This window comes from Balaenoptera physalus (genome assembly GCF_965194825.1).
Source record: "Balaenoptera physalus genome assembly, chromosome: 2".
NCBI lineage: Eukaryota > Metazoa > Chordata > Mammalia > Artiodactyla > Balaenopteridae > Balaenoptera > Balaenoptera physalus.
The window spans coordinates 63,203,372-63,218,257 of NC_138883.1; the positions used below are offsets into that span (position 1 = coordinate 63,203,372).

A 14,886-nucleotide genomic window follows, 5' to 3' on the forward strand; every position below is an offset into this window, starting at 1 on the left:
TATTTCATGCAAATTTACTGTGCCATTAACAGTCACTGTAAAAGACGGAAAGGTGTAAAGGTTTTAAACAGATGAGCTTTATATTGATACCAAATACTCTGTAGGGTGCTATTCTCTAAATGTATTAAAGTTGTTCCCTTTGGACTTTCTTAAAGGAATTAAGGACCAGATAAATGCAGAACCTTTTAGGAACAGCTGTGAGCTAGCAGCAGGTGATTCTGTGGTCTGTAGTGACTACATGCTGTGGGGTTTTTTTAATGTGGCAGAAATGGCTAATCATTGTGCCCTTGTCTAAGGCATGCTTCATCATCTTCAAGTACTTTTTTGGCCAAAGATTTCTAAACATAGAGTGTCCCTAATAAGCTCAGTATTGGATTGAACGAGTCTGATTTGAGAACTATTGGCAGGAGTAGCTGTAATTATTAAATTTACTAAAGAATAAAGCAAGGTAGTGAAGTTGGCTTTTTGTCAAATGGCAGTAGTCTTATTAGCAAAAAGTCATCATTTGCAGGGTCAGAGTGAAAGGAGGCTCCAAAGAATTCATTCTGTCTTAATTATAGTTTCACCTATACACATTATGCAAAGCTCATATTTAAAGCATTTGCCAAAATTAACTTCCTCTGCATGTTCTATTACAGTGTGGTGAATTGCAGCAGCTTTTTATGTCTTGCTGCTTTTGTATGCCATAATAATCAGTAATTACGGGTTTGCTGCAAATGCTGTAGGGTTTGTTTAATCTGACAATATGAAAAGACAACCTTGAATAGACTTTTTTAAATGAATGCTAGTTACACAAAGCCTTAGAAGCATCGATATCTTCATTTTGCATTTTCTCACAAGGCTGGTTATTTTAGAATTTCATTTTGAATTTCTACATTAGAGAATTTCATATGTTTTCTTTATATCTGAGATATATAGAAGAAAGATATGTATGTTCTGTAGCTTACAATTCAAAAAAAAATCTACATAAACCTAACTGCCAAATTAACAAATTGAGAGGTTTCTGTACCTTTATATAAATATATATATATCCTGAATTTAGAGAAGCAGCTTAGGAAAGAAAATGCTTCTACCTACTTCTGAAATCTAAATTTATTTTTTAAGTGTAATCAGTGAACTTCTGTGAACCCTCAAGTGCAAAATGAGAAGTATTGGCTAGATTATCTGCAAGGCCTCTTACAGTGTGAACACTCATTAAAATCTAAGCTATAATCAGAGAAGCAAAAGCAGGCACTAGATTCAAATCACCCCTCTGTTTCTCATCATTCAGTGGCATATCTTTTTACTTTACCATAATAGGTCTTGAAAATGTAGGATTGAATTAAGGTTAATCATTCAGTGTTGTTATCTAGTGTTGAATAGCTCATTTTCAGAGCTAGCCATACTATCATCAAAGAACAGCTCAATGTAATTGGAACTTTTTAAGTAAACTGAAAAATGTTTATATATACATGTATGTAAAATAAAACTTGATTATGGAAGATTAGAAGTTTGACACTCAGTAACATTTCAAAATCAACCAAAGTCCACAGAAAACTGTTCTTTTTTAGAGTTGGAATAATGGAGAAGATATTATTGGTATTAATGGCATAGCAGCTGATTTGTTCCTGACTCTTTGCCTGTACCCAGTGGTGTTGGTTCTGAATCTTGAGGGCTACAGCCTCGAAAGTATAACATTGTTCTTCTTTCTTGCCTCTTTTTAAGTAATCATATCAGCAGTGCACAACTTAGTTCCCTTATAAACTTTTTAAAGTTGAGTTTATTGAGGTATAATTTACATAAAATAAAATTTATCTTCCTTTGATGTGAGAATTTTATTGTATATTGATTGTGTTGGTGGTTACACAATTCTATATAGTTACTGAAATTCCTCACAAAGTGCACTCGAAATTAAGGAATTTATTTTATGTAGGTAATACTTTGATCATCAGGACATTTTCAAATCTATATTTATTCTGGTAGCTAGGCCATAGTATTCCCAAATGATTAACTTTCAGAACATAAACAATGCTCAGACAATATCACTGTGGTAGAACAATACAGAGACATGATTATCCTGTAACCTTGTATATAAGACAGACAAGAACACTATCAACACACACACAAACACACAACTGAACGTCCTCTTCTAACATGAATGATTAGTATGTCTTTACTAATGACAACTCTCCTCCCACCTCCTAGATAAAAAGTATCAAGTTAACCCAGTTGTCCCCACTTCCTGACACCACTCATTACATAACTGGCTTCCACATCAACCCTCTATAGAATCACACTAGCAGCCTTTGGCTAGTGGGCTTGGACAAGTTATTGTCTATCTCCACTTCCTCCTTTCTCCCTTTACTCTCTTTCTGTATTCTTTGTTTTCCTTCCACCCTCCCCTCCTTTTTCCTCCTCCTTCAGGTCCTGACATTAGGCACCTTGCCTCTTCAGGCCTCTTACTACTATATTCTTTGAGTTTTCTCTTTTTACCATTTCCTATGTTTGTTTGTTTGTTTTTTAAGTTACTCATATAGATATGCTCCTGATCTCTTTAATGCCTTAGAAAAGTAAGCAGGCCATAAAATATTTTTTCCTTTAAAATAAAGTTTCCTCGGCATATGCTGGCTACACTGACTCACTGTTTAAATTGATCCTGACTCCTAAAGTTTAGTGAAAGATCACTTTTTTCTGACACTTTTACATCATCCATAAAAGCCATAATTAAATGGCGTTTAAGGCATGCTGCAAACTATGTTTCTGAATCTCCTCATAATATAAGAAACTTATCAGTTGGATTTCATTGACTTTTTAATCTGGGTGCTAAGTGATTTCAAGTGATTTATAACGCTTTTGAACCTTCTTTGAAGGTATGATGTACATTTAAGAGCCTCAGTTTAAATTACGAATCCATAAGCAAAAATTTCAAAAAGGGCTTTCTTATAAAAATGAACAAAACTTCATCAAAGAACAGTTTTCTTCTTCTTTGCTATCATTCTTGTAGTACATACTATAAATTGAAAATATTTTTACTCAAATATTTGAATGTGATTTTGATAATGTGATGGAATCCCCATTTGTTGTCTAATGTTTCATTCTTATATGACTTCCTAGGAAGCAGCAGTATTCCCACTCACTTATTATATTTTTTATTTCTAGTGAAAACTCAAATGCAACAAGGATTAATCTCTATAGCTGCCCGCACTGTTATTACACATCTGGTAAATCACTTGGGCCATTATCCAATGAGTGGTGGTCCTGCTATGTTAACAAGTCAGGTGTGTGAAAATCACGACAATCATTACAGTGAAAGCACTGAACTTTCTCCTGAACTCTTTGAGAGTCCAAATATTCAGTTCTTCGTGTTGAACAATACAACCTTAGTGTCCTGTATCCAGATCAGATCTGAAGAGAGTGTACCTGGAGGAGGTTTATCTGCTGGCCTTGCATCAGCCAATTCAAATGTCAGGATTATAGTACGTGATCTTTCTGGAAAATATTCATGGGATTCTGCCATCCTGTATGGACCACCTCTTGTAAGTGGTTTGTCAGAACCTACATCTCTTATACTTTCATTGTCTCACCAAGAGAAGCCAGAAGAGCCTTCTACATCTCATGAATGCTTAGAAGATATAACAGTTAAAGATGGGGTTTCCCTCCAGTTTAGAAGAAGATTTAGAGAAACTGTACCAACTTGGGATACAATAAGAGATGAAGAAGATGTTCTTGACGAGCTTTTGCAGTATTTAGGTGTAACTAGTCCTGAATGCTTACAGAGAACTGGAGTCTCACTTAATATTCCTGCTCCACAGCCTGTGTGCATTTCTGAAAAACAGGAAAATGATGTTATTAACGCTATCCTTAAGCAGCATACAGAGGAAAAAGAATTTGTTGAGAAACACTTTAATGACTTAAACATGAAAGCTGTGGAGCAAGATGAACCAACACCTCAGAAACCTCAGTCAGCATTTTATTATTGCAGATTGCTTCTTAGTATATTGGGAATGAATTCCTGGGACAAAAGGTAAGAATAAAGGAGAGATTTTTCGTTTTTTAAAAAAATATTAGTCTTATTCATCTTATGATCAGCATTTTAGTCTCTGTTCTTTCCCTCGCTAAATTTTACCTACCAATTAGTTCTTTGACCAGTGGGCAGATTTTCTTTTTTTTTTGAGTCTACTGAGTCATAGTCAGGTTTCAAGGGAATAAAAAGATAACTTAATGTAATAAATTAACTTTAACATTTTCATAATGACTAGTATAACTATCTGACTTAGAACTCATAGCTCATATGATTGAAAAAAATCTTGTTTTTTCCAACCTTCATGTAAGCTAATAGGAAAAACTGTTTTTTTTTTTATAACACTTCTAACACCAAATGTGTGAGTTTTTCACACCAAGCAGTTTCAACAATACCTGGAGTTAGCACAGACAAGTTAAGGGCTCAGACCAACAAGACTGCCCCCCACTTTAGACATCAGTTGCAGGTCTGGGTCACCCATACTTCTGGGCAACTGGCTGTAAATCAGGGGTTCCTACAACCCCCTTCTTGGGTTTGAAAATTAACTATAATGATTCGTAAAACATTTACTTACATTTATCAGTTTATTACAAAGGATAGTTAAAGGATACAGATGAACAGCCAGATGAAGAGGTACATAGGGTAAAGTCTGGAAGGATTCCAGGTTTGGAAATTTCTGTCCCTGTGGAGTTGCAGTGTGCCACCCTCCCAGCACATTGAATGTGTTCACCAACCTGGAGGCTCTCCAAATCCCATAATTTAGGGATTTTCATGGAGGTCTTATCATGTAGGCATGATTGATTATTAACTCAGTCTCCAGTTCCTCTCTCTCCCCAGATGTGGGGCCGAAAGTTTCAAGATTCTAATCATGGCTTGCTCTTTCTGGTGATGAGGCACCAGCCTGAAGTTATCCAGGACACCACCAAGAGTCACCTTATTAGAACAAAAGATGCTCTTATTACCCAGGAAATTCCAAAGGTTTTAAGAGGTCTGTGTAAGACTCTCCTGTCACCTCCAGCACTCAGGAAATTACAAGGGTTTTAGGACCTCTGTGTCAGGAACTGGGGACACAGCCCAAATGTATATTTCTTATTATGTCATGTAAGCCTAACTTTTTTTTTAGACAAACAGCGATATGATCATTTCTTGTTTATATCAGAGAAATTAACTCAGGATTTAGCATCAAATCAAGAAAAGAATCTGGATTTCATTTTTTTAAATTTTGTTTTCTCTTATGCATATTTCAAAACCTCATTAAAAACTTGCAATACACACACAGAGTTTTGAAGTAAGTTAGGTAGGAGTTAAATGAAAAGGCATGAGACTTAAAGCAGAAGATCCAGGTTAGAGTCACTTAAACTTTGAGCCTCGGGTTACAGTCTGCAAATTGAGGAAATAACTCCCACCTCACATAATGGTAAGAATTAAATTAGATAATGTATATAAAATACTAAAATTGTACACTAATGTAAAGCATTATTAATATTTTTAAATATTAAAAATATTTTTAAATTTATCTTTAAAATTGATTTTTAAAATTTCGATGACACTAAAAGCTGTAGGGAAGTGGAAGAAGAAGCATTATTGAATGTATTGTTTTTGTTCAGTTTGTAGTAGAAGGGGAGCTCAGATATCACTGGATGAATAAATCTTAAAGTAATTCAAATGCATGTGAAGCACTGAATTGGAATTCTACTTGCTTACCTAGTGTTTATAATCTTACTTGGTTTAAACCCTTCCATTTATTAGAAGGGCGTATCCTCTGCCTTATGGGAAAGCCATGTTATGTCAGGAAAACAGTTTGCCTTATGGTATGTCCATATACAGGTAATTGCCACTAATATAAATTCATTCTACTCTCTTTTGCTGTAGAATGGCCCATACATTGTCTCTTGAGAAAAATTAAAGATGGGAAGCTATATTTTACCACAGCAAGCATTGACTTCATGAATATAATTTATACATAATTTAGCACCTATATAATGTATTTGGTAAAATTTACACACTGCTTTGTAGTGTAAAAAAATACATATAATGTAAAACAAGAAAAAAAACGAATTCCATCTGGATTACACATCCTTATTTGGTAATGATTTAGATTTTGTGAATATTTTATTTCTCATGAGGAACAATTTTCTCACATATTTTTATGAAACTCTTGAGAAGGAACCTATAAGTATTTTTATCCATTTTCCTGAATATGAGTTTGGGAAACTCACAGCATCTGCAAGGAAACATTTAAGTGGCCAGTAGATTATGATCCACTAGCAGAAATGTATGAGGGCCTGGGTAGAAATAATGACATATATTCTTTACATTTTTTTTAGGGTCTGTTCTCCTTTGTGTTAGAAGTATGAAAAGGCAAGAAAAGTATAAGAGTTGCATGAGTAGACTGGAAAGTATTTCCGGGACTGTCATGTCATTCACTGCAAACGTGATGAAAATGTTTATAAATCTCTCTATTTAGGAGGAGCTTTCATCTCCTGAAGAAAAATGAAAAACTACTTAGAGAACTTAGGAACTTGGACTCAAGACAGTGGTAAGTTGTTGGGAAATTTTCAGGTTTATCTCTGGCACCTGTCAGCTATTTCTCTGTTCATGTGTGAATAATACTGTATTGTTGAATTATAACTTTCTGAGCAGAAACTGTTTTTCATTTATATATACCTTAGAAATAACATTTTTAGAAAAACGTACAGCTGCATTTAAATGTTTGGTATCTTTGGATTGTTTATAAATAATAAACACTCGACTGGTGTTTTATACTTTTGTCTTCAATTTTTTGCTTTTCCTGTTCCCACAGTCAGTTTGTCCACCCAGCTCTGATTCCGCTTACCTTTCTGTCCAGCAAACTCACATATTGTCAACCATTTTTAAAATGCCTTATCTTGCACCCTCAAAACTGTTCTTCTGCTTAAGTTTTTATATATATATATATATATATATATATATATATATATTTCCATAACCATTTCTCTAATCAGAATCATTCCTAACATCTGCTTTCTCTACTCCTGGGCAGCAGTACATTACTAGAGAAAATTATCAAAACCAGTGTGATATAGAGTTACTGTATATTCATGCACCTTTACTTTAACAATGCCATCTCTGCTGTTTGGCAAATTTTTTATCCCTTGTTCACTTTTACTTCTCAGAGTAATTGTTATAAACCACTTCTTTGTTCCTCAAGCCCAGCATTATAGTCAAAAGGTCATCTCTCCTCTAACCTCGTAAGAATTCAGTTCAAAGGTTTGACCTATGTGAAAGACAATCTGCTAGAACAGTAGTTCTTAACCTTTCTTCTTCCTCCACACACTCACATTTTAACACAGGTTAGTCACATATGTTCATTAATTAAATCCAGTGATTCTGACGATTGGGAAACTAGTTTGTAACAGGCCATTCACCCTGCCATCACTATTCTACAGGAATGCAAAGTGAAGATGATTCAGACCTTTCGCACATCAAAACAAATAGGCCTTACATCTTCGTCTTTTAAAATTTTCTGTATTGAGCCATCTTCTCTTGCTCACTTTCCGCATCAGAAAAGCCTTTTTTTCTTTCTATACTTCTGCTTCCTACTTTCTCAGCCTGCTGTAGGATCTTCAAAAAGTTATCCCTTCTTTATCTTGTATTTCTACTTACTTCTCTTACCATAAGCATGTTTGTTATCTGCCTTTAAAACAAAACAAAACAAAACTTTCCTCAGTTACTATCCTTTCAAGCTATAGTACATCCCTTTCATGCCTTTTACTACCAAATTTATAGAAAAATATAATTTTTTATTCATTTCCTGTCATTCCTAACTGGTTTTTGTTGTTTTCAGCTTTTCTCAGAATAATTTTTTAAAATAATGTATAATTTCTTTGGTTATTATAGAAAATATAAAACAGAAAAATAAAACTATTGTTATTCATAAGACTTGTTAGCATTTCTTTATATATTTTCAGTCTTTCTTTTTGATAGACATATGTATGATTTTTGTTTGTTTTACAAAACTGGAATCATAGTAATGTATAGTAAGTTATATCTTTTAAAAAACTCTATATTAGTTTTCTCAGCCATTTTGATATTCTTCAAAAAAAATTCTATGGCACCAAGTTCTATGATTTTTGGACATTTGAGTTGTTTTTAATTTCTTGCCCTAGAATAGATTCCTAGAAATAGAATTATTAGGTCAAAGCATAAAGACTTATTTCAGGCCATATATATTATAAAATTGCTTTCCATTAAGTACTGATTTCTAATCCTACCAATGTTGTATAACTTCAGCCTGTCCAGCAAAAGATATTGATGACATTTTCTTAACCTTTATCATTTGAGGGGCAAATCATGGTATCTCATTAATTTATAGTTTTTAATTACTAGTGAAGTTAATATTTTTCATATATTTGTAAAAAAATTCTAAATTCTCTTAGTGTCCTTTTTCTGTTTTTCTATTTAGGAATTTTTCTTAATTGTAAGAGCTCTTTTACGTATGTGTATGTGTTAAGGATTAACTTTTGTATTTATCGTGGGAGTTCTCCTAGTTAGTCATTTGGCTTTCAGTTTTCAACAACTTCAGGTTGTTTAACAACCCATTTTTTCTGTAGTAATTATATCTCTCAATCTTTTTTTTTAATTTCTTCAATTGTTTGCTGTGCTTAGAGAGTTCTGTCTTGAAATCAATTAAACATTGTTACATTTCCTTCTAGATTTTTAAGTATTTGGTTAGAGTGGTAATTATTTTATATTTAATTCTTTATTCCTTCTGGAATGCATTTTGATTTATGGAATGAGAAATGGAACCACCTTGAATGTTGGAAAATAGTCTATTTCTATAATTTGTTAAATAATCCATTTCTTTCCCATTGATTTGATATTGTCTTTATCAAATATTAAGCTGTTTCAAAGCTATCTGTTCATTTCTATTGATTGGTCTATCAATTTTGTGGAGATGTTACTGTTTAATTTATTGTAGCTTTATAATTTAGTATCTGATAGGCTCAGTCTTCTTCTTCACCCCACCCACACACATTCTTCTTTTCTTACATGTTCTCACCTGTTTTTTCTTCCAGAAACATGTTATTGATTAGAATTATGCTGTTGTTTTCCAGAAAAAAAAATCCCATTGCTATTTTGATTTGATTTGCAATAAAACTTTCCTATGGGAAGAATAAACACATTTATTATCATCATTCTTCCGTTTCACAATCATGGAGTGTTTTTTATTTATTCTGATACCCAGACATTACCTTTAGGGGTGTTTTACTTTCGTGTTGCTATTCTGAATAGAATCTTTCCCCCCGTTATATTTTGTATCCAAGTACTTTTATGAATTCTCTTGTTGATTTTTTTTTTAATAGATTTATTTATGTTTTTTTGGCTGTATTGGGTCTTTGTTGCTGTGTGCAGGCTTTCTCTAGTTGTGGCGAGCGGGGGCTACTCTTCCTTGCGGTGCGCGGGCTTCTCATTGTGGTGGCTTCTCTTGTTGCGGAGCACAGGCTTCAGTAGTTGTGGCGCATGGGCTTAGTTGCTCCATGGCACGTGGGAGCTTCGTGGACCAGGGCTCGAACCCGTGTCCCCTGCATTGACAAGCAGATTCTTTTTTTTTTTTTTTTTTGATTAAATATACTAATTTTATTATTTCAATTTTATTCTAAGTCTTATTTCTCTTTTCTTTTTTTTTCTTTTTTTCTTTTTTTCCCTTTTTTTAACATCTTTATTGGAGTATAATTACAATGGTGTGTTAGTTTCTGCTTTATAACAGAGTGAATCAGCTATACATATACATATATCCCCATATCTCCTCCCTCTTGCGTCTCCCTTACATCCTCCCTATCCCACCCCTCTACGTGGTCACAAAGCACCGAGCTGATCTCCGGCAGGCAGATTCTTAACCACTGCACCACCAGGGAAGTCCCTCTCGTTGATTTTAAACATTTTATAGTTGTCTCACTCTTAGGATTTGCTTAGGTATATAATCATTTTCTGCAAGTCATCTCTTTTCGAAAAGTTATGCCGTTATTTTCTTATATCATCATGTCTGATTGCACTGACTAAAACTTGCACTACAGTGTTAAATAGTTATAGGAGGAGTGGCCATCCTTGTCTTTTCTGCTTTTAATGGAAATGACTCTTCTGTTTCATACTTAAGTAAAATATTGGTTGTTAGTTTGAAATACATCATTTTTATCATTCTGAGAAAGTAGCCTGTTTTCTAGGAAATTTCATAATGAAAGGTTGTTAAATGTTATCAGAATCCTTTTCAGCACCTATTCAGGTTTTTATATATTTTTATATTCAGCTTTTGCTTTCTTAACTAGTTGATGTATATTAACTAGATTGCTAATATTAAATAATTCTTGCATTCTTGGGATAAACCTTACTGGGTCCTTTGACTTCCTGTTGGGTTAAATTTATTAGAATTTCATTTTTAATTAGGGCATGGTTCATCTATTAGAATATTTTATAGTTAATTTTTTGCCTGTTCTAATGTTTTCAGAATTAACATTACAGCCAGCTTCATAAAATGAATATTATCTATTTGAAAATTTGGAAGAATTAGTAGAATTTCAAATTATTTCCATTTGTTTCATCATTATTAGTCTTTTCAGTTTTCCTTTTACCTCTTGGGTCCATTTCAGGGCTTTTTTTTTTTTTTTTTTTTACAAAACTCAATTTCACTGAGATTTCAAAAGATATTTAGTAGAGATTCATACATGGTGTCATAATTCTGTGCTACATTCCTTTTCTCAGTTTTGTAGGGCTTTTCTTTTTCTTTTTTTTTATATATATAATTAATTTCTGTATTCCCATGTCATCCCTTCAAAGGTTTTTTAGACCCCTAGCTGTATTGAGATATAATTGACATATAACATCATGTAAGTTTAAGGTTTAAACATAATGATTTTTTATATATTGCAAAATGATTACCACAACAATGTTAGTTACTGTATCATCACGTCACTTAGCTACAGTTTTTGTTGTGAGAACTGTAAAAATCCATTCATAGCAACTTTCAAATATACAATACAGTTATTGTTAACTATAGTAACTGTAATGTACATTACACCCCCAAACTTTTTCATCCTGTAGCTGGAAATTTGTACCCTTTGACCCCCTTTACCCATCCTCCGCCCAATCTGATCTCAGTTTCTGTGAATCTAGATTTTTTAGATTTCACATATAAGTGAGAACATGCAATATTTGTCTTTCTCTGTCTGACTTATTTCTCTTAGCGTAATGCCCTCAGGGTTCAACCATGTTGTCACAAATGCCAGGATTTCCTTCTTTTTTATGGTTGAATCCCGTTGTAAATACCACATTTTCCTAATCCATTCATCCATCTGTGGGCACTTAGATTGTTTCCATACCTTGGCTATTGTAAATAATGCTGCTGTGAACACAGGGGTGCAGATATCTTTTCCAGTTAGTATTTTCATTTCCTTTGGATATATTCCCAGAAGTGGGATTGCTGGATCACGTGGTAGTTCTATTTTTAATTTTTTGAGGAACCTCCATACTTTTTCCAGAGTTGACTGCACCAGTTTACATTCCCACCAACAGTGCACGAGGGTTCCCTTTTCTCCACATCCCCTCCAACACTTATCGCTTGTCTTTTTGATAATAGCCATTCTACTGGGTATGAGATGATATTTCAGTGTGGTTTTTCATTTCCATTTTCCTGATGACTAGTGATGTTAAGTACTTTTTCATGTACCTCTTGGCCATTTGAATATCATTTTTAGAAAAATGTCTATTCATGTCCTTTGCCCATTTTTTAATTGTATTATAAGTGTTTTATTGCAATTGAGTTGAATGAGTTTCTTATATTATCAGAAATGTAATTTGCAAGTATTTTCTTCCACTCTGTCGGTTACCTTTTCATTTTGTTTATCCTTTCTTTTGCTGTGCAGCTTTTTAGTTTGATGTAATCCCACTTGTTTATTTTTGTTTTTGTTTTTGTTTTGTTTTTGTTGCTTGAGCTTTGGGTGTTATATCCATAAAATCATAGACAAGACCAATGTCCAGGAGCTTACCCTTTATTTTCATTTGAGGAGTTTTATGGTTTCAGGTCTTAGATTTAAGTCTTTAATCCATTTCAAGTTAATTTTTGTGAGTGGTGTAAGACAAAGGTCCAGTTTAATTCTTTTGTACGTGAATGTCCAGTTTTCCCAATACCATTTATTTCTCAATTGGTTTATCTTTTCAAAGAACCAACTGTTGGTTTGCTTCATATTTTCTGTTTTCCTATTCTCTATTTTATTTATTTATGCTCTAATCTTTATTATTTCCCCTTTTCTGTTAACTTTGGGATTAGTTTATTCTTCTTTTTCTAGTTCCTTTAGGTATAAACTTAAGCTGTTTATTTGAGATCTTTCTTTTTCTTAATGTACGTGTTTATCATTACAAACTTCCCTCTTGGAACTTGCTATATTTCATACTTTCAGTGTGTATTTCTATTTTTGTTTGTCTCAAGATATTTTTTAAATTTCCCTTTTGATTTCTTCTTTGATCCGTTGGTTGTTCAGGAGTGTGTCATTTAATTTCTATGTGTCTGTGAACTTTCTGGCTTTTCTCTTGTTATTGATTTCTACTTTAATTCCATTGTGTTTGGAAAAGATACTTGATATAATTTCTAGCTTCTTGAATTTGTTGAGACTTGTTTTGCATCCTAACACGTTATCTATCCTAGAAAATGTTCTGTGTGCACTTGAAAAGTGTATATTCTGCTGCTGTTGGACAGAATGTTCTGTGTATGTCTGTTAGGTATATAGTGTTGTTCAGATCCACTGTTTCCTTTTTGAGTCTCTGTCTGGATAATCTGTCCATTATTGAGAGTGGGATATTAAAACCCCCAGCTATTACTGTATTGCTGTTTATTTCCTTTTCTATTAATATTTGCTTTATATACAGCATACAGAACCTTTATACTTTTACTTCTTCCCTCACGTTTTAGGTTATTGGTGTTACAATTTCCATCTTTTTTGTATTGTGTATTAAATAACAAATTATTGTAATTATGGTTTCTTTTAAAACGTTTTTTAACTTTTAAGCTATATTTGTAAATGAATTATGCACCAGCATTACAGTGGGCTTTTTTTTTTTTTTTGGATGCAAATAATCTACTTAATCTTTTCAAAGAAACAGTTTCTCATTTATCATATTCTATTATGTTCTGTTTTTTAACTCTTTAATTACTGTTATTTCTTGTTTATAAGCTTTATATTGTTCTTTTTCTTCTAGAATTGAATGTTATCTGTCTGAGTTTTATTGTTTATTATTTAACAATGAAATAGTCTTATGCTCTAAATTTTTTGCTGAGTGTAGATCCTGTCCATTGTTTTAGTCTCAGCTTAAACATCATTTTTTCTGAAAAGTCTTTCCCTAAGCTACCGCTAACCCTTTACCTTCCTCCCCAGTTCCTTCCACCCTATGTTTGGATATCCTTCCATGGGCTGTCACAGATCCCTATAACACTTTCCTGTCATAGTATTTATCACACTGTATTAATATTATTATTATTTCTTAGATATTCTTTCCAAGACAGTTGTAAAATTAAAACCCTCTAACTAGTCTCTGAGTTCTCATATCCTAATTCTTCCCCATAATAATTTATCTTTGGTACTAGATGGTACCAAAGTCATTGGGGGCACAAATCATACCTCTTTTGCTGTCTTGCTCACCATGTGTCCTCAGACCTCTACTGCTCTACTGAAACTATCCTTTTGAAGGTTAGTATCCTGACCATCAAGTCTAAAGTTTTCTCCATCCTCTCCAGCCTCCTTGATTTATCTAATTAATTAAATTTAATTAATTGAATAGGCACTTAAAAAAATTACAGCTGTTTTAGATTTACAAAATAATCAATTGCAAAATCCAGAGCATTCCTACATACCCTCTTTCCCCCTATACATAGTTACCCCTATTTTTTTTATCTTGTGTCAGTATGGTACATTTGTTAAAATTGATGAGCCAATATTTATATATTATTATTAACTGAAGTTTATATTAGATTCACTCTTGGTGTTGTACATTGTATGAGTTTTAACAAATGTATAATGACATGTATACTCATTACAATATAATACAGAATAGTTTCTGCCCTACAAACTTCTGAGTATTATATCCCCTAAAAGTTCAGTACTGTTGTCTGTTCTCTCTTTAAAATGTTCTTCTCCCCTGGCTTCTAAAGTCATGTTAAATTACTTTGTTCTAAACTGAAACTTTCTAAAGTAAAATTTTTATTTTATTCCTTAGTGACTTCCAAATGGCTGACCAGACTCTTTAGTCTAGAACTCAGGCCATACCAGCCAATCTTGGCTATTTATGGTTTCTTTACATTACCTAATATTTTTCTACTTGGCTCCTGCTAAACTAGTTATTTCTAGTTTGTCTTCACTGGCTCATTTTCTGCTGCCTTCTCCCCTAACATAGTTTTCCTTCTCACTGGGATATCTCTCATATCTTCTCAACCCCATTCTTTTCTGTCCATGTACTCCTATCTCTTAATTCTCAGTCATGATTTTGTAGCTGCTTATTACAATTTTTTACCTGCCTCCTTACTTCTGTTTGCAGGTCATCAGTTCTTTCCCAAGTAACATCCTCCTCCTAATTTTCTCCATTATATTTAGAAGTACCATTTCAGTGTCACCCACACTTGACCATTTCCTTTCCCTTGCCCTTAGTATTTATCATTATGTCAGTTCTTTCTTCTTATTATTTCTCACTTCTATCTCTTCTTTGCTTTTCCTGCTCCCAACTTCTTGATTCATGTCCTTATTACTTCTTTCGGAGAGAGTTAAAACAACTCTCTCATCTTCTAACTCTTCACCATCTAGACAGTATTCACCACGAGAATAATTTTTCTAAAGTAAAATTTTTATTTTATTCCTTAGTGACTT

At 33.3% G+C, this 14,886-nt stretch overlaps 1 protein-coding gene across 10 annotated transcripts in view; it reads left to right on the forward strand.

Moving 5' to 3' along the window:
- The window catches only part of RALGAPA1 (Ral GTPase activating protein catalytic subunit alpha 1), a 218,988-nt gene that overhangs the window by 146,395 nt on the left and 57,707 nt on the right, over positions 1 to 14,886 (forward strand). For all 10 annotated transcript variants that reach the window (XR_014261120.1, XM_082451982.1, XM_082451981.1 and 7 more), the window contains 2 exons: positions 3,139 to 4,003; positions 6,468 to 6,539. Coding sequence is in view for 9 of the 10 variants with exons in the window: in XM_082451982.1 (XP_082308108.1) it covers positions 3,139 to 4,003; positions 6,468 to 6,539 (937 nt within the window). In the remaining variant the exon portion in view is untranslated. The remainder of the gene's footprint in view (positions 1 to 3,138; positions 4,004 to 6,467; positions 6,540 to 14,886) is intronic.